The 25,048-nt window shown below is 39.4% G+C and overlaps 1 protein-coding gene across 1 annotated transcript in view; it reads right to left on the minus strand.

Moving 5' to 3' along the window:
- GABRA4 (gamma-aminobutyric acid (GABA) A receptor, alpha 4) overlaps positions 1–25,048 on the minus strand; it is a 49,615-nt gene that overhangs the window by 13,300 nt on the left and 11,267 nt on the right. The window contains exon 7 of the mRNA XM_014962311.1: positions 18–9,811. Coding sequence (XP_014817797.1) covers positions 9,278–9,811 — 534 coding nt within the window. The 3' untranslated portion in view covers positions 18–9,277. The remainder of the gene's footprint in view (positions 1–17; positions 9,812–25,048) is intronic.

Genomic DNA, 25,048 nt, shown 5'->3' on the forward strand with positions numbered 1-25,048 from the left:
CTCATATTTTCTCTTACCTGAGTTCACTGTATTTATGCATATGGCGTCCAGATAGGAAGTGAGAAGTAGCCTCTTTAAATTGCTCTACAAAATTCTTCCACTTTCTCTTTATATATGATCTTTACATTCTCCGAAGAAAAAAAAAATACAATCCATGTGTTTATGAAATGGCTAGTGCATGGCTATGCATCTTTCCCACCATAACAGGTATTAACTAGCTTAACAGAAAAAATAACAAGTACATTCATTGTGTTTCACCTTCCTAAGTGAAATGGATACAGACAAAATTCACATTTTCAGTACAGAGAAAATATTTTGATAAACTACAGCTTGTTTAAAAAGTTGTAACTAAATACTCTCCAAATGAGAGATTTTATTTGAAAACAGGAGCTGTCTTTTTCATTACCCTAGAGATTCTCCTGAAGTTAGCTTAGGACTGTTTGCTACCTTCCCAAAGTTTGCAACAGGGGTTGTGATTTCCATGTGTGCAAGTGAGGAAACCTCTTTTAAAAATAAAATAAAATAAATAAAACTAGAAAAAAAAAAAGCTTGATTTTTTTCTTCATAAATACACAACAAAACAGAGAAATAAGCATCAGAGAGAAACACCTTTGTTTAAGCTATGTTAGAAGTGACAGGGGCATAATAACTATACTCACAAAAAAACAGAGATGCAATTCTGCTTCTGGGAAAACCCACGAACTGCTGGGAAGTGCTTCAGGAGCAGAGTCTGCATGGCTGGACACATTTTACGACTGCAGGGCAACCGCAATCACCGCAGAGACGGCGGGTGCTCAGCAGGCAGCAGCACGAAGCATGCCTTTCCATTACCCTACACACACTTGTCGCTCCCACCTCTCCCCGCATCAGCACATTTAGCAGATGTGCAAGAAGACAAGACAAGACAACCCACCTTGATCCTCCTTTGGGCTGCTCGGTGCTGTTACCATGAATATCAGCAGTGCTGAGCTGAAGGAGGAGTTTTCTTCAGCTTCACCCTGCCCTATTTTGCACTCCAAGAAACCATTTTCCATCCCACCCCCAGTGCTCCGAGGGGCCCGAAGCCCCCCGGTAGAGCTGGGATGCACAGCACCGAGGAGGCCTCCCAGCTGGCAGCAGCTGTGAGCTCACATCTTCCCAGTGTTATAGCCACAGCATCAGAAACCTTAGAGCAGATTAACTGTGCTGATCCTCGGGCAGGACTCGCAGTCGGTGTTGAATTCCACATCATGCTCAGCTGGTGCCCAAGCTGCCTACTCGGAAAGGAGTTCAGGGGGCATTTTCATAAGTGGCTGAATCCAATGTAAGAGCTGCACTGTCTCACCCTCCTTCCACCCCTCTACTTCCAACCAGAGAATCCTACCTTCTCCCACATGAGCAGCACAACAGCTCTCAGGCAGCCAAAAGATGCTACAAAAGATGGTACAAAAGCATCTTTGCCTCTCATGGGGTCCACCCCATGGGAGTGCTAAGGCTGGGGATAAACATTTTTGGCCACTTCTACTTTAAATGCAGCCCCAGCCCACAAGCCATAGCACTAACTGGATTATCAGAAACGCTCTCCACTAGAAAGCTCCCATAAATTCAGGTACCAGGAATGAAGACTTCAGATTTAGTAGGAAGGTATGACACTTCCAGAAGAACTTTTTTCTTGTGCTTTTTTTTTTTTTTCTTCCCCTCTCTCTTTCTATAACTGAACTAAATCAGAGGCAGCAATCTCTATATTCAGTCTCTTAAACGTAAAGCAAGGTAAATGCCAAAGGTCCTGAAGTGCTTCATTACTGAAAAATAAATATATGGAGTCCCAGAAAAAATAAAAACAAAACTGTTGCTGTTTACAATTTTGGTTGAGAAATGCTCTAAGACAGAGGGAACCAGTAATACTTAATAAAACTCAGTCCTTTTCCCTTACTATGCTGTCTCCTAATTCTTCCTGACTGATGACAAAAATACCCTTTTTTAATGAAAACAACTTCAATGGAACAGAAATGTTTCTAAGAGGACATTAGCAACTTATTTTCTTTATTACTTTCTCATTATACTTATAATGAAGAAATAATTATTTCTAGGCTGTTTCCTGCCAGATGCTGTTCTAGTACCTCTAATAGGACACATCTTAAAATAACTGCTTGGTAGCAAGAAACTAAATATTTCATCCTTACTCATGTTTTCCCTTCTCCTCCTTTGCTCTCTCTTAAATAACTTTATTGATTTGGGCTCTTTCATAAATTTTGACCTGCTTATAGTTTTTTCTCCATTATTTGTCATTGATGTAATTCCCAAAATCACCTCTGTGGAGGAAAAAATGACTATGGAAGGCACCTGAGGTTCAAAAAAGCCTGTGAGCACCTCTGTTTTAATGCCAGTGGAGGCAGCATGAAGATCCTCAGGCTGTGGTTTCACACCAGCTTTAACCCAGCTCAAAAGATCAGTCCCAGCCTCCTCACCACCTCCTTTGTACCAGCACTAAGACCAGGAGCCAGATCAGAGAACTACTGGCTACCAGCCAGCCAAAAGACGGAAAGACAAATTGCTTTTTAGCTAGACAAGTTATTTCAGCCAGCTCACCATGGCCAGGCAAAGCAGGACACCAAGGAAGAAGGTGGGAGTGCTACATTCAGCAGTAATACAGTTTTACAGTGGAGTAATCATGGTCTTAAAAAAAAAAAAAACAAACCAAAAACATGGATTCTGCTTGTGGTCTGTCGGGAGCAGCGTGCTTAAGAGATTGGCAGGACATAAACCAGCCCCAATCCAGAAGCCTTTTAGAGCAAACAGGTCCTGCGTCCTGTCCTGCCTAATATACTTCATTAGCCCTTCAAACATGGGTTAAATATTCAAGGCCAGGATTTTGCACAAGTGGATTCATTTCCAGCGTGAACGTGCTGGTGGTATTGATCTGCAAAGCCACACATCTATGAAACAAAATGATATTATCATGTCATCTCAAATGCCTCAAATCTCCACTGCTCGCCTGGTGCCAGAGAATGTTGCCACAAATTAATAAAAAATGAAATGCATGTACATACAGAATCATCTATTTATGTAAAATATGTCATTATTCATTTGACGACCCAGGACAGTCTAGCAGAACAGGAGATTTTCAAGCTTGCAAATGTAAAGCAGACTGTGAAGTTACTGCTAGCAATAAGGTTAACTACCTGATACTTTGAAAGCACTTTGAAGAAATACTTGTACATGTTCTGGACTTCTGAGTCCTCCATCCCTGAGCACCTATACTTACCATGGAGATGAGCCACTGGCACAAGATGATAAGGCAAGACAAAGCACTACTTGACTGAATTTTGTAATGCATCGAGCTCAGAAGTCCTGCTGAGTGCTTCATACTGTCACCTGCGTCTTCTACCAACTTCAAGTTACATTTTTTCCAAGGATAAATACATTTTCACAAAGAATGATTATTTCTTTAAATGCTTCTTTATGCCATGAGATCATCCGTAGAGTGCCATGTCAGTTAACAGCAACGTGGATGCAACATTCACAAAACCACACAGCAAAATTTGAAGATCAACAACAGCAGGACCACCAGCAGAAAATAACCCAGATGTCTGTCCTAGTTGAAGGTCAATTTAGTAGTATAGTATTTTCCTCATGATTTTTTTTTCTTGAAAATTGAGATATGAAGATAATAACTAAAAAAATACCTCACACTGTGCTTTCCATCCAGAAAGGTACTCTTTGAAAACAAGACTGCTTAAAGTGTGTCTTGAGTCTGCCTCCCTTACAATTCAGGGAATTCATGTTATTTTAATGTAGTTTATATATATATATATGTATGGAGATAGATATAAATACATAATCCAGGCTGTGATCACGTTAGTAATTTGAAATTTTAAATGCTAAAACTATGCTATTATTTAAAACGAGCATTCAATAATTGATGGGAGCTTGGATGGTTTTCTAAAAAGGGAATCTCCAAGGCTTTTTATTTTTGCTGCTGTTATTTTTATTTTAAAGGAACCAACACACTCTCAGTTTCTCTTGCACAAGAAAGTGAAAATAGAACTATGACCAAAAAAAAGGTAATGAACCTCAGTGGGTAGTAACTGGTTTGCTTTGAAGTCCTGTCTATTGGAATAATGTAAAAAGCATAAGAAAGTCTAAGAGATAGCTGTAGATGCACTAAGTTACAGACTAGAAGTCAATGCTAGTCAATTCTCAAATAAATACCTACATTTTCTAATTCATGGGAAAACAAAGTATATTTCACAAATTCTACCAATTTTACAATAATTGCATTTTTCATTTTCTCCAGTTAAGAACACAGTACGTAACATTAGCAAAGAGAGATGTTTTCAGAGTGCTCTATACTTCACACTACTCTCACTTGCTCGGGATGCAGTAAAAAACTTTCTTGTAGAGTCTGATTTACTCAGAATGCGTTGAAACTGCCCATGATCCTCATATTCTCAAAAAAAAAAAAGCTACATCTTGACTCTGAGGAGAGACCTACAAATGAAGACTGTACAAATTAATGCATATCAGACTCTTCCAAAATGGTGCATTTTTTTCTTCAAGTAAACGTCCTGTTTAAAGGGCACTGAAGTCAATGAAAAACACATACTGATTTCAATGGATACCAGCACAGGTCTTCACAACAATATAAATATAGGTAACTTACCTTGGAGTCACACAGTAAAGGAAATTTAAGGTCTTGACAAAAAATTATAATTGGGGAGAAAAGATGTTATTGGTTTTTTGCCAGCTGTCTGTATTGCAATTCACACCAGTGTCAGCCACAACACTCACCAGTCAAGTCCTACTGGCAAGTCCCAGGAAAAACTCACCGAAACTTCTTTCCTCCAAAATCTTTTGGGTCAAGCAAAAGTTATGGAGCCCAGTGTGCAAAGTTGCTGATCTACCATGCCAGATCTCTTGGAAGCTTTTGGGATTTTGGGGAAGAGTGTGCTACAGCAGAAACTGTGCTCCAGCCTCTCCCACTGAGAAAGATTCTCCTAGGAATTCCCCTAGGGGAAAATGTCCCAGGTGGACAATATGTGTCTCTTACACAATCTGTGCCGTCATTTCTTCCATTCTGGCCTTCCCTCCACTTCCAATAGCACAAAGGAGATGGGAACATTAGGCCTTGGGTAAACTGGATAAATAGACACAGCATGGCACACAGTCGCTGTGCTACAGCATAAGGTACGATGCGGCCAAGCGACATACAGGAGGTAGGCAAGAAAGTGGAAGGAGACAGAACTCTGTGCATAATGAAAAGCTGAGTTCCTTCACCCTTCTGTAGAAATACTGGTTAAAACCTATTAAATACGGTTATCTGGTTTCCCCAATTTTTTGCAAGATCCATCCTGAATGATGAAAATGGTGAGATGCCAAAGGCTATACTTGAACACTCTGTAATCAATATCTTTTAGTTCCTGTTAACAAGAAAGCTCTAGTCACGTTCCTTATTAAATTATTTACCACCTTCATTCAATTGTCATGTGTTCTACTTGCCTGACTGCATGGTAATGGAGAGCAGATGACTAAACAGTTTACAAAATCTACCTTTTCCCCTCAAAAAACGTGTAGGAAAATAAATGCTCCACTGATAGCCATTTGACGGAGACAAGTCCATTTTACAGGAGGACAAACAGACTCCAGTTCTGCTGGTGAGCTCTTAGAGCTCAGGTCACCATGAGGAGCTGGGGTCTAGGTTTCCCTCCTTCCTTGACTTTATTATTTTTGCAATTTGCCTTGCTCATGGCTGACTATAAAATATACTCTGGTTCCCGTGAAGACAACCTTTCTGAACAGCATTTTTAACTGTTTTTCTCAAGTGACTGTGTTACTGTTTGGGGCTGCATCACTGCAATCTGTGGGAGTTTTGCTGTTGGTAACAATGTCTCCGAGGAAACAGCAGTCAGTGGAGATCTGTCTCTGTTTCCTGATAAGGTTTTTTGGCTTTCTATCCAGTTTCCTTTCCTGTTCATAGAGATGACTATCTGAAGTGTTTGGTTCGTTTTAAATCACTATGGTACTGTCAAAAAAAAAAAAAGAAAAAAAAAGAAAAAAAAGAAAGATTGTTCAACAAAGCCAACAGAAAAAACAATAAAAACAGCCCCTGTAGAGTTCATCTCACTCAAAGCCATCCCTAATAAGCCATTTGGTCACTGAAATGACACCTGCAACATTCTCCCTTAGGATTTTAGTTAGTTAGCAGTATTGAACATTTGGGCCACTATATTTAGCATATTCCTGCTTTTGTTTGTGCTTCTGAATTACAGTATTCAGAACCTGCCAGTATTACTGAGTATACTACAGGCTCTTTACTGTTTCTGATCACTCTGCAAGGAGATTAAATACAATGAAGAACCGCTGTTAACAATAAATTCCTATTATCATTGTCCGTAGGTACTTTGAAAAGCAAGTTATGGTAATTTCTTCATTGCTGTAACACAAAAATGTAGCACAGTACGATAAATTAGTCCCAGACTCATAATGAGATTTTTTTTTTATATATCTCATTTTGAACGTAGGCATGCAAGTGTCAGAAGGTATTTCAGAAATACACTGACAGATTAAAAATAGATTTTTTTTTTCTCTGCGGTATCATTAAAAATTTCTTCCAAAATGGAAGTATAGAAATAAATATTTGGAATCTATTAATTCTTGCAATCCTTTTTTACTCCTTGTAAGTCTTTGAAATGAAATACAAACTACAGATGAATCAAAGTAGCATATTCAGATCAATCTTGGTCAAATAGCCTGGACCAGTGTTGATCCTACTGAACAGTGCACAGAAAAAGCTGATTATACAATCAGTATATGGGAATGGGTGGAAGGAAGAGACAGCTGCTTCTAGTGAATCGTTTCAAGCTCTGAGTGAGAGAAAACATCCTTGGTTTTCATCATAGAGGAAAGCAAGGAATCATTTCAGTCACTTCTGGCACAAACACTAGGTTCTCAACACACAGAAGGCCATTGTTCTTCATACCAGAAATATTTTATCATTTGTACAATTATGATCGTTAATTGCCAGAGGATTAGCTTTGTCTCTTCTGGCTTAACAAAATAAATAAACAATCTTCTATTCTGACAATCTGCAATAATGTGACCAAATTGGGGAAGAAAGAGCTACAGCAACTAGAGATACATCCAAAGATGCAAACTACTGCAGTTAGACATCTTGCGTGAGGGCTCCATTTCCAGTTCTGTGCTATGGCACATGTAAGGGTTTTCTAAGGAGTGTTGTAATATCAGGCTTCTTCTAGATGTAAAAGGCAAAAAGGAAAGGACCATACCTGGCCTTGTGAGAGCATCACTTATATAAGAAAAGACTGTTTATAACACTACATCATAATAAAGTGATTTATGACATTCCCACGTCCTGTGCATTCTATCATCAACAATCCAATGCAATGCATGAAACAGCAGCCTGGGATCCTGGCTACAGAACGTAGTGCACATCTCTTGCAGTCTCTCATGTCCCCTAAGTTAAAGGTCAGATTGTCAGCCGTGAACTGGCTAGAAGGCTTGGAGAGACCGAAAGAGGCACAGAGATACAGTCATAATTTCACCATTCTGGGGTCTTTTTACTCTGATTCCTTTCCCAATATAGTCTAGGGCAGTCTCATACATGTCCTCAGTTACCCCAGCTGCTTGTGGTCTCCATCAGTCACTTGATCATTACTTGGGCCCAGACCACTCACCTGATCTGTCCCCCCACCATAGAACTTTGACCGTGGGCTACCAATCTGCTGTTCCAACCAACTGAAGCTAAAGATTATTCAACTGGAAAGAGATTCAGCTACTTCCAGACCCTTTAAAGGCACAACCAGGTCACAGCTGAGTATTTTGTGATCTGTTTTTTGATTTTTGCTTGTCATTTTGATTTTACTTGTCACCTGCCAACCATTTACCTAGCTAGATGGATCTGTGCAAACATTTTTAGATGCCAGCATATCTTCCACATATTCTGGTGAAAAGAACATTTTTGATCAAGATTTCTATCAGGTTTAAACTGTTCAATTCTTTAACAAAGTTGCCTGCTTGCATATTGCAAAATGAACCCCTAAGAAAAGCACGTATCTATGCTATAGTGTAAGAGAAACAAACAGACCATAAATAAACATTGTGTTCCCCCCAGGCTCCACCTAGAAACTTTCTTTTCTTATTTATGTCACAGCTTTCCTTCACAAAAGGGTGTTTCTCATTCACTCAAAGATGTGCCATAGCCACACTCATCAAAGCACAGGAAAATTTGTTTTGCTCAACTTTGAAGCCACTTTTAAGACTGTGTTGAAAATTTAACCTGACTCAAACATTATATAAAAGGAGGGGGTGGAGGGGAATATGTGTTCAAAGGAAATCAGAGGAGTGTGACTGAATAATAAGGGGGGAAGGGGAAAAAAACCAAAAACAAAAAATCAACAAAAAAACCACAAACCCAAAGCATCCAAAGGAAAGAACAAAGAATTCGATTAAAACAATTAAAAAGTTGAACATTGTGGGCCTGGTCCTCCTCTACCGCAACAGATGTAATTTAGGAATAAATCCACTCAAGCTGGTCAGCAAGGTCAAAGAAGAACCACACATGTAAGATCACCTTACCAAACAAAAAACTCCAATTTTGAGAATTACATCAGATTTCAGATTTTACAAGGTTCACTCATTCTTATTTTGGAGTGAGAATTTCCCAGGTTGCAACACAAAATAATGCTTAGTAAAAATATATGGAGCTCTACAACTCCTTTGCATAACTTTTCTGGAGTTGCACTCTCCCAGGCTGGACGCTCTTTTCTTTTTCCACAGTTCATTGTTTTTTCCCCCCATTCTGCCAATTTTAACCTAGCAGGGAAAGTCCTTTTCTAGCAAGCACTGCCAAAATATTCAGGACATGGGCCTTGCACTCAGAGAACGCAATGCTGTGTCCAGACAGCAGTGCTGGGTGCCTCAGGGAGGTGTAATAACCAAGATGCTAGCAGTATTCCTAGCAGTCAAGATGTGGCCCTCTGCACAGCTGTGCACCTCTGCCTTTGATTTGTTTGGGTCCGTGTTCCTCCCAAAGGCAAGTTCTGAGTAGCCAGCTGAAGAGAGTGATGGTTCACTGCTAGCTGAAGGGAGGAAGACAAATCTGTTACCCACGACTCTGCTAGGAGTTAACTAATTATCCCCAAACACTCCAGCCTTTACAATGGGAAAGTAGCACACAGCTTTTATAAATAAGAATTATTGACCTTTTTAAATAGTTTCAAAAGAAGAAACTCTGCATCAAATGTGAGTATAATTTAGGAACTACTACATAGCAGCAAAACTACATTAGACTTTCCGATTTTTCCATGGTATCCTTGGATAGATACACCACCCAGTAGACCATGTTAAATGCTCCGAAGGTAACAGGAAATAAAATGCGTGCATATTTGTCTATCTTACTCGTGCCAGAGTGGGAGGCGGGGGGAGCAGGTGGTGGGACAGCAGATGGCTTTGCAGATGCTCCTAATGTATTAGGTGTGGTGGTCTGAATCTGCTCCAGTCTAGATCCGAGCAAGCGCTGAATGGAAGGGGATCCAGCTGTGGCATGCTGGGATACAAATCCAGTTAAAATGGGGGTAGAAGGAGGAGCTGGAGGGGTGCCTCTCGCAGAAGATAATGTCTCTGATGCATTGATGCGTGTGAAAGGGTTGGGACTTGATGCAGAAAGGGAGTGGGGTGAAATGTCAGAAGACCCCTGAGCTACAGAGGGAGGCTGGATGGAGCTGTGCCTTGTGTCAATGCGGCTCCCACCATCAGCTTCAGACTGTACGGTGGCATTCGTTCTTTTCCTCACATTTGAATTGGCATCTGTACTCTGCAAAGTTAAAAAAAAAAATAACCTAGTCATTGTTAGAACAAACGCTTAAACAGAAGCAATGGAAACTTTATAACCAAACGCTATCAGAATAATACTCACAAATATAACCAGTAGCTTGATCCTGAAGCACAAAGATACCACATGCTTGTGTCAGAACAGATTCAATAGCATAGAAAGTGATAACCAAGAGTTCCTTTTACCTGTGGCTGGAATACCAGGGTGAACACAGCCGATGCATCACACTCCACGCAGTGTGGTACCTGTGTAAACTTAATAGCATGAGGCTAAGGATTCTTGGGTTAGAGTCAGGGATTTTTTTGCAGGCCCATGCTCCAAAAAAAATTCTCTGATGTTTACCTATTTCTCTGATGGTATAAAAGTGTTCTAGATTCAGCTGACCAGCCATGATGTTTTACTTCTGCTTTATATCTCCAGGAAAGTAACTACCATATATTAGGAACTCTCGTCTGTCTTCTAAAGCAGATGCTAGTAAAACGCAGGTATTTACCAAACCAAGTTACCACATTGTTCCTCTTTCAGAAACAAAGGCAGTGCTTTTTCACATCAACCAGAGGCTAATTCTCCAGCTGCAACTGAACCAGTGAATAAATCAACCTTTCATCAACTACTCCTTTCCATTAATTAACTGAGAAAAGTGGTGAATTCTCCATCACTTGTATCTTCAGGCAAGTCTGGATGTCTTTCTGAAAGATATACTTAAGCCAAACAGTACTTACTAGGCTGGCTGAGAAACTGAAATACAGATAAGGAGTACAGATGAGAAATCCAGCAGAATTTAATATTTTACTGACTTCTGGGAGTGGGACTTGGGCTCTGCCTTTCTTCTCTGCATTTAAGAGGACGCCTAACATCTGAACCCCCTTCTGGAAGGGTACCTGAAGAACAGGCTTTTGAACTTTCAGCCCTGCAGCTAAAATATAATACAAAGCATATTATATTTTAGATATAATATGTGAATATATTTTGTGCAAAGGCTCACTGCGTTCCAAAACACAAAGATTTAATTGCAGATAAGGATACAACAGCAATACAGGTCTAAATACCAGCAGGAGCAAACAATCACTTATTATATATCAAAAATCACATTTTGCAAATCAGAGTTTTGCACCTCTCTGATGATACCTTTCCCAAGCATTGCCCTGCACAACACCTACTATGCCTTTGGCTCCCCTTCCCTTCAACCCTACCAGAGAACCCTGCCAAAGCTGACAGCACAAGGAAAAGGGAGATAAAGTCAGCAGTGATCTCTCTTCCCTCCTTCATCCAACAGCAATTCTCTCCAGCTAAGTGCCAGAGTAGTAACAGAGAACATCTCAGGTGTTATTCAAGGTACTAGTATCTTGAGTAGTGAGAAGAGTGACAACCATGTCTGTCTGCTGCACCAGTCGTGCTTAGCTGTTTTGCTCAAGGAAACGGAGAAACGGGAGCTGACAAAAAAAATCTGAAAAAAATAATTAAAAAAAAAAATAATCAAATTGCTTGACATCTCCAGTACTCCCATCATGGCCAGAATGTTGGTCCCAAACCCTGTTAATTGCAGTACAAATCAGCCACTGGCAATACTGCTGGCCTGAATTTATCTGAAGCTGTCAAGATATATGCCAGCTCATGGTTGATGTATTTGCCAGCTCATGGTTGATATATCAAAGAATCCCTCTTAGGTTTTACAGTGCTCCATGCTGCACAGAAGTGTGTCAATCCTTTTTATTTATTCTTCTGCATCTGTAACCCAAAGACGCAAAGGGCTAGAATAAACACCAGAGGAAACTGGTATTTCCTGAAAGAAATACTAATTTTACTGTTTGAAAGAGAAGCCTGAGTCACTCTTTGGGAAGTGGAGAAGTACAGACAGGTGTGCAATTTGGAATGACCCAGGAATAGTAAAGCAGCTTTCAAGACTGCTAAATTGAAACTATAAAATGCAATCAGGACAGAAGTGCATTTACTAGAGACTTAGTAATACCTGATGGAGTACTCCATGTCACCTGAAGGCTGGCAAAGCTAAGCAGATGCAAGTCATTGATGCTCACTGTCCAAAACAATAGCTCTGTGCTATGGAGAAGCTGGCACTATGAGTCATTGCAAGGAGGTGAGTTTTACCTTCTACGTGCAGATCCTTGCACAACCTGCCTTTGCTCAAGTAAGATTCTCCCATTGTAAAGCTCTCAAGCAGTGCCTGGGGAGCAAAAGCTGCAAAGTAGATCTGCAGTGGAACTAAGACATGTCTCCCTTTCCCCCTGCTCTCTCCCTACATTAGACCAGTAGCTTAGAGGTGGTGCTGCTGGAGAACAGAAGCACCACAGCTTCAACCACTCCAAGCACAACTATAACAGAATGGTCCCAAGAGCAGAACAGAGAATTAAGTGCAATTGACAGAGGCTCCATTTAACTCTCCTGCTCAGTTCTACTGTCACCTGTTTTCAATGGTCACCTCACTGTCCTTCGCTCTGTGCATCATCAACCACAGACACTGCTAAAACAGACAGTTAACAGCCAGGTTTCTTCTCACACTCCAGTCATCTCCATTTCTTTTGGGGAACTTGTTTCCTTGACACATTTGCACAATACCTCCTCTTCTCCCCCCTTTGGCTGTCATCTATGTGACCAAGTAAGACCAGTTGCTATTTAATCCACTACTCATGTCCCATTACAGTGATTATTCCAGAATAAAGTTCTCAAGTTGCACCAGGTTTAGATTAGATATTAGGAAAAATAATTAAATATTAGATATTAGGAAATAATTTTACACTGAAAGGGCTATCAAGTATTGAAACAGGCTGCCCAGGAAAGTGGTTGAGTCACCATCCCTGGAGGTATTTAAAAGACAGGTAGACATGGTGCTTAGCAATATGGTTTAGTGATGGGTTTTGTCAGTGTTAGGTTGACAGTTGGACTAGATGATCTTAAAGGTCCCTTCCAACCTAGACAATTCTATGATTTTATTCAAGTTATCTATTATACTATTTCAAATAGTCAAAATGTGTAACTGTTTAAAAGTCTACTGGGCATTCTCTTTCTTGCCCCTGATACACAAAACTTCCAATACTTCAGGAACCTTAAGTTTAGAGAGAAATGCGATTTCCTCCTAAGTATTACAATGTACACACAAAGGCCAAATAGGTAACATCATACGGCATCACAACATAGCACTGCATAACAAGCCCCCAGAATACAGGTACATTTTTTGTTAATTCTCTGGAAACCACCTTCCAAGCGCTCAGAGCAGAGAAATTAGGAATGGTATTTCTAACACGCTCCACAATGTATCACTGGAAACTGGTTGTTCTTGCATAATGTCACTGTAATAGTATTTGTGTTCTTGAGTTGAACCTTGTCCTTGAAACCTACTGAAACAAACACATTCCATGGTGAGAGATGGCACATTACACAGGGAAAGGCAGGGGCTTTGGCCACCGCTGGAGCAGCCTGTTAACCATCAATACTCACTCTAACAGTGCTGGGAGCAACTTAAATATTGGAGATGGAACAATCTCCTGGGTCACTGCTTAGCTCCAATCCCTTATCCACCTCAGAAGCCCAAAAGGGAACATGCTCCAACTCCTGTCCCCAGCAGGTTTAGCAGAATCAGCGTGGCCCAGCAAAACAAGAAACAGCCTGCCTCAGTGCTCACTTTTTTAACAGGATAAGCATATCACACTGAGTGGTGAGCATCCAGCTCCATGTCCTGCCAAATGTGAGCCGAACGCACACTCATTGCAGGGTGGTCTTGCCAGCACATTGCCCACCATCACCTCTCATATATCCTTCTCTTGCACTTGCCTTACTCAAGACTTTAGCGTGGCAATAGCTCATTCGCCTCCTTCAAACCACTCAGGTGCATCTCCTTTATGGTTTCTCCAGCTGAAAAGTTTCTTGCAAAAATTCTTATTATTGGTTATATATCATCATATAGCGATCATCTGGTTATATGATTCCTTATATTCCTCTATTAAATGTTACAAAGATAATGAATTTCTTCCTACATTAGTCTATTCCTCCTCTGTGCTGATGCTGTCTCACAGCTCTACATCACCTGAAGATTAGTCCCAAGGTCACTAATAAAAATATTTTTAAAGGCCATTTCCACGGCCAAGCCTTAAAAAAACAAATTCTGCTGACATCAGCAGAAGTCAGGTTAACGACTACCTTGCAAAACACAGCAAAATGCAACGTTCAGTTTGTACCAAGCAAAACATTCCACAGACATTTCAGCTATGGTGCATATCCCTAGTTAAAGGATATTGTCATAATCACAATCCGAAAAAAAAAAAATATATACACACACATATGTAAAGCACTTGCTATCTCCCAAAATTATTTTACTTCACCTTTTTAAAAATAAGAGCAAGAAACACAAACCTGCTGCCTATTGACAGCTCTTGGTCTGGAGGCATGAAAATAAGAAATAAAATACGAGTATCAAATGAAAACCAAATTGAATGCAACCCAAGAAATGAAAGTATTATCCAAGTAAAACCTCCTTTCTGAGGGCAAGTCAGGAAACCACTCAATTATCCTGAGCCAACAGAAGATGCTGTGCTACTCCAGATGGGGCTCCACAGGAAATGCTGAGTCCACTTTTTTTTTTTTTTTTTACATTCTCACTCTAGATTGAGAAAGGATCTGATTTTGTGGAGATGTTTCAGTGATACTTTTTGGGAGACATTTAAAATGGACTAGTTCAGGAATGCAAAATGGGACCCTGGAAACTACCATAAAAAGCAGTATATTGCAGCATGCAATGACCAGCCTTTGTACGTTTAATAAAGATTGCCTTTCTATAAACACAACAACTTGCTGCTTATGCAAATTTCACCTCAACCTTCCTTTGTTCCTCTGCACACCCTGAATAGTAACGATAACAGGCACATATTTTAACTGATGGACTTAGTAGTGTTAGGTTAGACTAGATCCTAAAGGTCTTTTCCAACCTAAATGATTCTGTGATTCTAATTTATGTGAGGTGATAATAGACTGCCAGTAAATTTGGTACTTAACCCATTAAGAAGGTACCAGATTTGGAATAACCTAAACCCTCTATTCCATAGAGGAGAGCTGTGTTCCCTGTAGCTTTGAGAGACAAGGTGGAAACTACTTTATCATGATCAATAAAACAGCATGCAGTATGCAAAAAGTTTTTGAAATATTTACCATACTAAAAAGCATAGAGATCTTGCTATAATTTTAACCATCACATGTTATTTTGCATGGGTTTTATCTTTAAAAGAATTCAAGTGGGGAAAGATACATTCAGCACAAACTCTTCCTATGTAAAAGTCCAAATTTAAGATGCCCTTTTGCTAGTCCCAGAGGAGAAAGTCCATTTTATTTGGCAAGAAGACAGGATAACTAAACCAACCTCCTTGCAGGCATGTGTCAAAAGTGGTAATTAATGCTGTATCCTTCCCTTGACAAGTGGATTCACATGCAATTGACCATGAATAATACAATGAACGATGCTGTTAGCACACTTCAGGACAAATCTATACAATTTATTGTTAAATACTGTGGCAGACTTGTGGAGCAATTTTGGTGGTCCGCTTCTATGACGGAATGTATAAAACAAAAAACCCAACCCAGCAACAAACCTAACGCGAAAAAAAAACAGTTTGCACATCATTTACTTTTCCATATAAGCTCAACTTTGACGGATACTGCTGTTTACTACCACACTAAAATGATGCACAAATATGAGTCAATCTAAGCTCTTCAATATTTAACAAGGTTTGCACACTATAAACAGCTGCTCACATAATGTGGAGATTCTGAAACTTTCCCTGAGCCTACATAAGCCTTGACTTAAGCCAAAAAAATAAAGTACTGGATTGTTTTGTATGTATTACCAGTTTTTGACAAGCAAGCCAATTTTGCACTTCAATGAAGTCAAGATTGCAAATTTAGCATGAACTGAAGTAGCGTGAAGCAGCTGAGCTGAGATTCATGGGAAGGGGATCATCAGCACAGCAATATACAATACTGAACTGACAAACTTAGTCATCTTGTTACAGAACAAAGAGCGCTGGTAACAACCACAGTGCGTGTTCCCTATGGTACGGTCAATCTAGAATCTGTAATACAAATCAGAACATTATTTAGAAGTCACATGCCAAGTCCTGGGAAGAACACAGCAATGATAAAAGTGATTATCATGGCATCAGGCAACTTCATCCTTAGGACTGTGTTTAAGAACGTTATGTACCAAGAACACTGCAAGCTGCAAGAAATTCTTGTGTTGGTACAGCACTGTATGGAGTTAGCTCCTTCATACAATTCAAGAGCATCTTCCTACAGCCTGTTAGTGCTCTATACAGAGCAGCTTCAACTCAGTCTTCGCAGTTTTAAATTGCTCCGTAGTTTGTATGAGGGATACATTCTGTTGGGATTCAAATCCAAAGTAAGCAGTTCCTACTGCCTGAGCTAACAGAGAACCGGGAGTTCTACACATTAAAACCAGGGTCACACATTTGCAATATTACTCAGAGCTATTCTTCTAACCTGCCTCAATACTCCTTGAAAACAGTTCAGCAGTCCTGGGGCTGGAAAAATTGACACTTCGGATGACCTCCATCAGCCTCATCCTAAGGCAGACCTTCACAGCAACATTGTGCAAGGCTGCTTTTGCACCATTTGTTTACTTAAATGTTGAGTTCATTGCTGCCGGCCAATGCTATTTGTAGATCCTTAGCAGGTCTTTCACACAGGGTTTCATTAAAGTGGTACCTCTCTCTGGGACAGAGGCAGTACAGTATTTAAAGCAGTAGCTTCTGCTTTCTCAGGGATAAATTCACGGCAGAATTTACAAGTCCCAACACCACCAACTAGTACCAGTCCTAGGAGGAGAGAGCTAACGCGTCGACATCCAGCAAGCAGCTTGTCAAAGCTGGAGAGACATGTCCTGGGTAGGATCAGAGCCTAAATAATACGCCTTTGCAGAAGCAGCCATCCAACTCTACCCAGTGCTCTGAGTCTTTCCTGAAGCTAAATAGCAAAGATACACCGAAAAGACCCACAGAAAAAGACTGTCTTCCTCTGCAGTAACTCAGAGACCAGGATGGGAATCTAGGTTTGGTGATAGGAGACCTCTCCTCAAATCCACCTTGACTGTTGCAGGGACATCAACACAGGATTCCCACATCTCAAGCACTTCCCCACCAGATCACTGGGTATTCTAGGACAAGTGGTCCTCATTCCCTGGTATAGATGTTGCATTCCACACACTTCAGTCTCACCCTCCCGTTGCAGTGTATGCAAAGACGAGCTGGCTCCAGAATCAATTCCTCTCCTTCTCCCTGGCCCCACATAAATTATTTAATAGAACAACAGCAGCTTCAATAGGAACTTCACATCCTGCAGACTACCTAACAGCCTGGTTACCAATACAGTCCTCCAAGAGAGAAGGGGCAGGACTCCAGCCTGCTCAGACTCCCACGTGGGATTTTGGAAGGCTGTATCTAAGAGGCATGCTGCCGGTTCAGATGAAAGGGACTAGGTATTTTTCCACCTAAGATGCACGGCAAACACTTCGGAAGCAGTAAATCAGTTATGTACGTATCTACCCAGGAAAATTTAGTAATTAAGCTTTTTAGGTGCCCAATCACCCTTTTGGATACTTAATCTAAGTTAAAAATATATATATATATAAAATCAACCACAAAATCCAACCAACCCCCAAAAAACCCAAACCATCAACCTGAAAAGGATACTAAAATCAAAGCAGTTTTAAAACTGCACAGAAGATTTTAAATTGTTTTTTAGAATAATCAAGCATATAACAAAGAGGTGTGACTATAATGAAATGAAAAGTGAACAGTAAATAAACATCTTTATGCCTTGCTCTAATTTTTTGCAAGACTAAGATTAGAGCCTTCCATGACAGCGCTACTGAACCTTCAATGAGAAGCAGGTAAATGAATATACAGGAAGGTCAGTGATGTGCTATATGAAAGCATAGGTTTCCCAAATCGTTAAATGTCAACTAATTCAAACAAAAACTTATGTAAAAATTGGAAGGCTTAAAGCAACCAAAAGTCTGGCATTACTTACTGTTTAGCTGCAACATGAAAATTGTTTGTGTGGTAATTTAGTAATATTTTCCCATTCAACTCTACCATAGTGTTTTTTATCCTTACCATTCCTCCCTAAGAAAACAGTCTGTTCTTCTGGGAGGACATTATATAGCCTGCCAAATTCACACCATTTGACATTTACCAGGGAAGTAGCATGTTGTCATCAGTGTAAATAATGCTGCTTGTCCCAAATCCCACTGAGTCACCATATTGCCGTGCTGTTAGCAAACGCACAACTTGGAGGAAATCTACCATGGTTTACTATTATGTTGTAGAGCCAGTCAATCAAAATTTTGCTGGAATAGTACTAGAGATTTTGTTTTGCCTTACAGAGCCCTGGAATACGACCAAGTAAAAGCTCCACCTGCCACAAAATACAATTAATTCTAGTCCATAGCTTTAGCAGTGTAAAGAGCAATGCAGATTAGTTGGAGAGGGAAAAGTGAGGGGAGATGAGCTATAAGAGCCAGGCCACCATCCATGCTGCTCATTCTGCAATCTGCATCATGCAATGGGAGGGGAGGAGAGGCAAGAAGAGCTCTCCATCTTATGTCCCACCATTACACAGGCCTAGAAGTGCACAACATGCAAGAAAAGTGAATTCAAGGTTATTGAAGAGACATAAATTAGAATAAAGTTTTTTCAAAAAATGGATGCCAAATTCATGCCAAATAAACCCACGCACCTGTATGTTGCTTAAGAACCATATACATGCACAAACACACATATATATGTGTATGTAAGTATGAATGTATACAGTTCCTAAGCACTGGCGTGCACAATTCTTAATGAAAAATAAAAAATAAAAAGATTTTGTTTATATCATGACAAAAATGAAAGAACTGAAAACATAAGGGAGAGGGAATAAATCTATTAGGGTAGGTCATGTGCTAACCAGGTGTGGAGGTGGTCTGTATAACATCTCTGAAAGGAAGAACGGCTGATTAGGGACCAAAGCCCTTCATTATTTCCTGTATCTTTCAATTTTCAGTGACCTTAAAGCTTTAGTTAAATTTGCTTCAGTAGTTTGCTGAAAATGCCTTGAACACTCATTGCCTTGTAGATTTTCCCAAGCCTCTCAACGTTTATCTCTTCTGACTCCAATTTTCCCAGTGTAAAAATGAAGTCAGCTAGAAATCTCACACACAGCTGTGAAACTTAATTGCAATTTGGTGTCATTGGGCTCACCAGTCTCGAACACTCTTTGTGGAAGGGGAATAAAACTGAAATTTAAATATAAATACAGGAAAAGGTTTAGGCAAAAAATATGAAGGGCCCTGTGTTCAAAGGATTCATTTCATACTAATCATGACAGGGAAAACTATAAACTCCCTGACAATTTGCATTATAAGGGACGCCAAACAATCTGAATATCTTATCCCTGTCAGGTAAGGTTTATTCTGACTTGATGTTTCTGAAATACTATCACAGATTTTAAGTACTTAACGTTTGCCTCTACAAAAAAAGAAAAAAAAATGAAGAAAATTGCATTTAGATCAATATAAGATCTATCTTAATGCCTGCAGCTGATGGTAATAACTTCTATTATTAAACAGGAACATATATTGTTTATTCTAATGATGAAACCAGAAGAAATATGTTTTTTTTGGAGCATGGTGCGTCTTTTTCCTGGTAGATCAGCACAATGACATAGAGAGGCATTGAAGCATATATTTAGAATTAAAAACAATGGGGTTTAGAATTTTCTAGATTAACCACTTGAAAGATTGAGAAAGATTGACATTACTGAGCTATGCTTTGGTTTCCAAAATAAAAGCCTTATCCTAATACCATTTAGATTCAGTCTTCCAGTAAATACAGTAAATGCTGTCAGGTATTTGAGCATCAGATAAATACCATACAGCATATCCCTCATATGCCCTTGCCTACTATTGTGGTAGGTCATTAGAATAGTAACAGAAAATTGAAGAGTGAGCAATTACCACATCTCCTAGTAAGAGTTGGAGGAGATAGCACTCCAGCAGAATTTTTTTAGTTATAAATCAGGTGTTGAAATTAAACTCCTGCTTGCTTTATGCATATTTAAAAAAACAAAAAACAAAAACAAACAAACAAAGCAAAATCAACACAAAAAACAAACACACACACACAAAAAACCAAAACCCAAACAAAAACACATTTCCACTACCAATACATAGAAATCTCATTCCCCAACTTTGAATTCCAATACTTTTGTTCATTTTATCAACACCCAGCCATTTTTTACCTTCACTATAACTGAGTTCTGGAATGCAATGGAGTTTATATCACAGTTAAGTTGGGTCAGAATCTAGCCCCAAACCTAATACTACAGTGTGTACTTCCACTAATTACTCTTATCACTTTGCAGCAGACAAACATTTCTACTTCAAGTGTAAATTTATATCACAACTCAATCATGTTAAAGGTAGAGCAATATCAGGTTCTTGGAAAGAGATCAAATTGTTTAATATAGCACTTTAATCTGTGCTATTTAGGAAGACATACAGTGTGAAATATTAATAATTTTAAATTGTGCACCCACATTCATGCCCCAATCATATTGTTTAAGCATATATTTAGCTTTATATATTGTAAGTAGTGCCAGTTGCTGTGTAGGACTATCTAAGCAAACAAAGCAAAACACAAAAAACCAAAGAAAAACAACAACAAAAACCAAACAAAACCAAAGAAGCAATTAAAAAAAAAAAAAAAAAAAAAGGGTGGGAAGGTGGGAGAGAAGAGGCATCAACCCACAAAACATCGTACCTGAGCATTACAGCTAATAAAATATTGTAAGAGCCATTTTGGATCTATTCTATCTTCAGGTATCAGAACATTCAAAGTCCCCATGAAATCACAGCCACCTAGCCCCAGGTGGCTGGGGTTCTCTCCTGTCTTTCAATAGCGTTCAGTATGAAATATGCCAGTTGTTTATTATTTGCATCCACTCTCATCCTACTTAAACATGATGCCAGCATATTATAACTGTAAATCATCGACATCAGAAATGTTGACTGCTGAAATTAGAGCAACAGAAAATTGTTGACATGTCAAAGAAATTATTCACGTGGCACAGCAGCCTCCCATTGCATGGTCCTGTCCTTATATTTGCATGAACTCCATGCATTTCTTGAGCCTGAAGTCCTTCATCGGGATCTGAGTTTTAAATGCCACTGCCCTAAAAAAAACCCGGACCATAACACCCTAGGCAGTGTAGAAGTAGTGAAGCAGCAAAAAATGATTATTATATTTAATAACTGAAATGCCGTTCCAGCTACAGGACTATTCAAGTCCCACTGAGGAGGTAGCCTATGCCTCCACATAAGGAGGTCGGTAGACAGACCATCACCTCGTGGTCCAAGTACCACCATTAAGACCTGTCTGCTCTTCAGATAACTCCCTCCATGTATGTGAAAAATAGGTTTAACTCCACTTCCCTATTTACATGGAGAGGGGAAGCTATTTTTCTACTAACTGAAGAGAGAATCAAAGAAATTAAGTAGCAAGTGAATTTCCCGGTACCTCCCAGTACCACTCTAGAAATGGTTATAGAATTTTATGCACCTCTCTTCATTACACAATATGTTTACATATACAAAAAGAAGTTTGGGCTCAAAGGTTAAAATTTCCACTTTCACTTACAAAAGTCTAGACAAAAGACGCATACATACACAAAACCCAAACAACACAAAAATAGAAGTATCTAGCCTATGGCCTCTGGATTGTACCCAGCCCAACAGAACAATTCATCCGGCCCAATCCTTGCTCTGCAAGTCATGAGACAGGGCACAGAGTTGGGTACAGAGATTAATTGCTCCAGATGTTTGTTAAGCCAATACTGCTAAAGGATCCCCGCTCTCTCCCCACTCCATCATGTAACTTGAGCTGTGTCCATCACATGGCTAAAAGGCAAGCACTCCCCATCACAGAAAACACATCTTAATCACATGAAAGCACATGTGAACGTTGTCCACATGACAATGTTTCTTGTAAACTTATCAGGTAGACATCAGTTACGTATCACCCCAGCATGGATCCTCCTGAAGTGGACATCTACACAGCACTGAAGAGTTTGACCCTTAAGTTATTCCATTAGATGCTACGGGGATTAAAACAATGTGACATTTAACAGGCTTCAGAAAACAAGAAGAAAGTTCGAGAGTTACCATTTACTTGTGACCGAGTTTGAAGAAAGTATTCCATTCAAAAGGTTTGTTTGAGCCTGACCTGTTTTTTTCAAGTTTCACACCCTTTTTTAACAAACAGCTGAGGTTGAAGCTCATGCTAACAGTGTTTAGAAGCCTATTTTTTGAAGACTATTTTTCAATAGCATTCTTCATCTCCAAAATTGGGTAGGTCTTTAAAAATAAACTTCATAGGAATACCGTGAAAAGGAAATAGTGCAGAAGCACAAAAATAGACTCAGGAGTCCAATAACAAACTATAAATCATTCATTTCCATCACACACTGACTTGCAACAACACTTCTGCTTTTACTAAAGAAAGTAAAGAGTTCAGGACATGTAGGGAGAGGTTCATTCATTCTAACCTGAGAGCATTTTAACTTGCTCCCAAGAGCATGGTATCACAGGAGACCATGGTATAAGTCATCTGTCTTGCCTCAAGATGACTCCAAGTACTTGGAGTCACCTCAAGACTCCAGTACTATCTCACTATGGCTGACAGAAGGGATGTGTGAGGTTGTCCAAGTCCCTTGAGAACTCAAGGCAAATCTCAAACAAGTTTGGGTCCTGCTCATGGGATGTCTACTGCAGAACTGCACTCCTCCTTATGGAAACATGTTAAGCTTCTATCAGAAAGTTACAGGCAACAAGAAGAAAGAGTTGAAATGAGGCAGGAAGGGGGAGCAGGGTAAAAAGAAGTTGAATAACACCATGGCTAAAACCAAATCAAGTGACAGAGGAGCACACGCTGCACCTGCAAGAACTACAATGGCTGTCCACTCACCCCCACCATTCCCAGACCAGGAAATTAGCCTGAAACAAGGATATTTGTTGTTGTTGTTGTTGTTGGAATTAACACAGCTCAGATTACTTGGCTAGCCTCCAAAATTCATTTAATGTTTACTGTAAACAATACTTTGATCAGTCACACCCACCATGTGGCTCCAAAAAAATAAAAATAATTACGCAAGAGAACAATTTAGAAAAGCATATAGTCCACATTTGCCACAGTAAAGAGGAACTGGTTGTGGTGAAGGAATACATAATATGAATTAACACATCCCAAATCATTTGATCATAATGATAGGAGTTGCCTTTGATCCAAGACAACTGGAAAAGTGTTTTTGACTGAAAAGAAAAAAAAAAAACAACCAACAACATTAATTTTAATTAGTGTGAGTAATACATGAACTGATTCTTTATAGAAAACCCACTTTAATTCTGCGGTCAGAAATTGGTGAAACATATACATGTCAAAAAAAAGACTTCCAATCACATGCAATTTACCTTTATTTTACCAAACTTTACTACTAATATGCTTAATTTCTAGTACTATCAGTAAAATCCCCATGTTCTATAGGAAATACAGGTTCATAGCCCAAATTGCTCCCTCCTGGAACCCCTCTGGGACAATCCCACCATGTTACTAGAGAACAAAAATAAAAAATAAAAAATCAAATGCACATAACCACCCAGTGAATAATGCAGAACCAACAACCCATAAAATGAAACCTTTATTTAAAAGTATAATATCACTTTGTTTTCTGTAATGCCTTAATTGCTCTGTATTTTTCTTGGTTTCAGGGGACCTATATAAATGGGACCTCAACTATGAAAAGCCAGTGCAGCCAGCTTCAATGCAGGCAAAAGGACAGAACTAACAGGCATAAGAGAGATCTCCTCCAATTAGTAGGAGATCCAAAGCAGGTTGCAAATGGTGAGATACGCACCAGAAAGAACTATAGGGTTTAGCACCTTCTTTCCCAATTTACACACACTTCCTCCCTGGACAAAGTGAAAATTTTTCCTTTTGGGAGACCAGGAAATTTACCACATTAGGCAAAGTCTGTTTGAAAAAAGTTTCAAGTTTAAAAATAAAATTTTTCCTTGAGCTCACCCTGTACACCTGTCCTGGAAGAGCAAAGATTAAAATCTTAGCATGGGCATAACTGGAGAAAAAGCCATTAAAAAAAAAAAAACAACAACCAGTTCAAGGTACAATCAACATCATCACTCACTCACATACTCCTAACAATAACGTATAACCCTTCAAAAAAGTAGATTGCTCTCTTGAGGGCTTTTCAAGATCCCCAAACCTGTAAGCAGACTACCACATTTATCAGAGGTATTAATTAAGCCACGGAATAGAACTGTTCACATCTCATTTTACCTAGCTTTCAAACTGTACATATTCTATTGTTGCTGCTGTTAAAAAAAAAAAAAAAGAAAAACAAGAAAAAAACCAAACCAAAATACACACGCAGAAAAAAAAAAGAGAGAAAGAGAAATTTCTCCAAAACATGTGTAAATGGCTAAGCATGATACAAGACAGACTTAACAGCAATTCTGTCTATGAATTGAAACAGTTTTGGTAACCCTCCATCTTTGTTACCTGAGAAAACTACTATTTTTACTTTTGTTTTAATCAAATCTTATAAATAAACCTAGGATGAAACTGTTATGTAATTTATTTTCCTACAGACCCAAGTAAAACCTGATTATCACCAAAAGCAGTATTGATTAACACTCCTCAGCAGTGCCAAAGAAACTCTACTAAATTGCATGCTGTACAATCCAGAACCTTAGAATAAACTAATGTATTTTATGTACAAAGTGAACTACATTCTGAACAAACTTTTTCTTGCTCCCATTTCTTACTAGCAGCCAATGGAGTGAGGAGTAACAAACTCTTCAGGAGCACATTTATCCTTTTAAGCAGAAATGGGAGCTAACAGAACAACACAGCCAGGAGACTGAAAACAGTAATGATCTACGGTAGGAGAGGAAAGGAGAGGAAGAAAAATGGAAGTGGGTGGACAGCAGCTGAGCAGCAAAAGCAAATGGAAGGGGTGGGAAGGCAAAAAAGAGCAGATGAGTAGGGAAGGAGACAAATGAGATGTGAAAAGAGACAGAAGACAAAATTACCAAGAGTTAGTCTAAAAGAGCGGTTCCTAAATCATGGCTCAGCCACAGGAAATTAC

This window comes from Calidris pugnax, unplaced genomic scaffold (assembly GCF_001431845.1).
Source record: "Calidris pugnax isolate Ruff unplaced genomic scaffold, ASM143184v1 scaffold806, whole genome shotgun sequence".
NCBI classification, from domain to species: domain Eukaryota; kingdom Metazoa; phylum Chordata; class Aves; order Charadriiformes; family Scolopacidae; genus Calidris; species Calidris pugnax.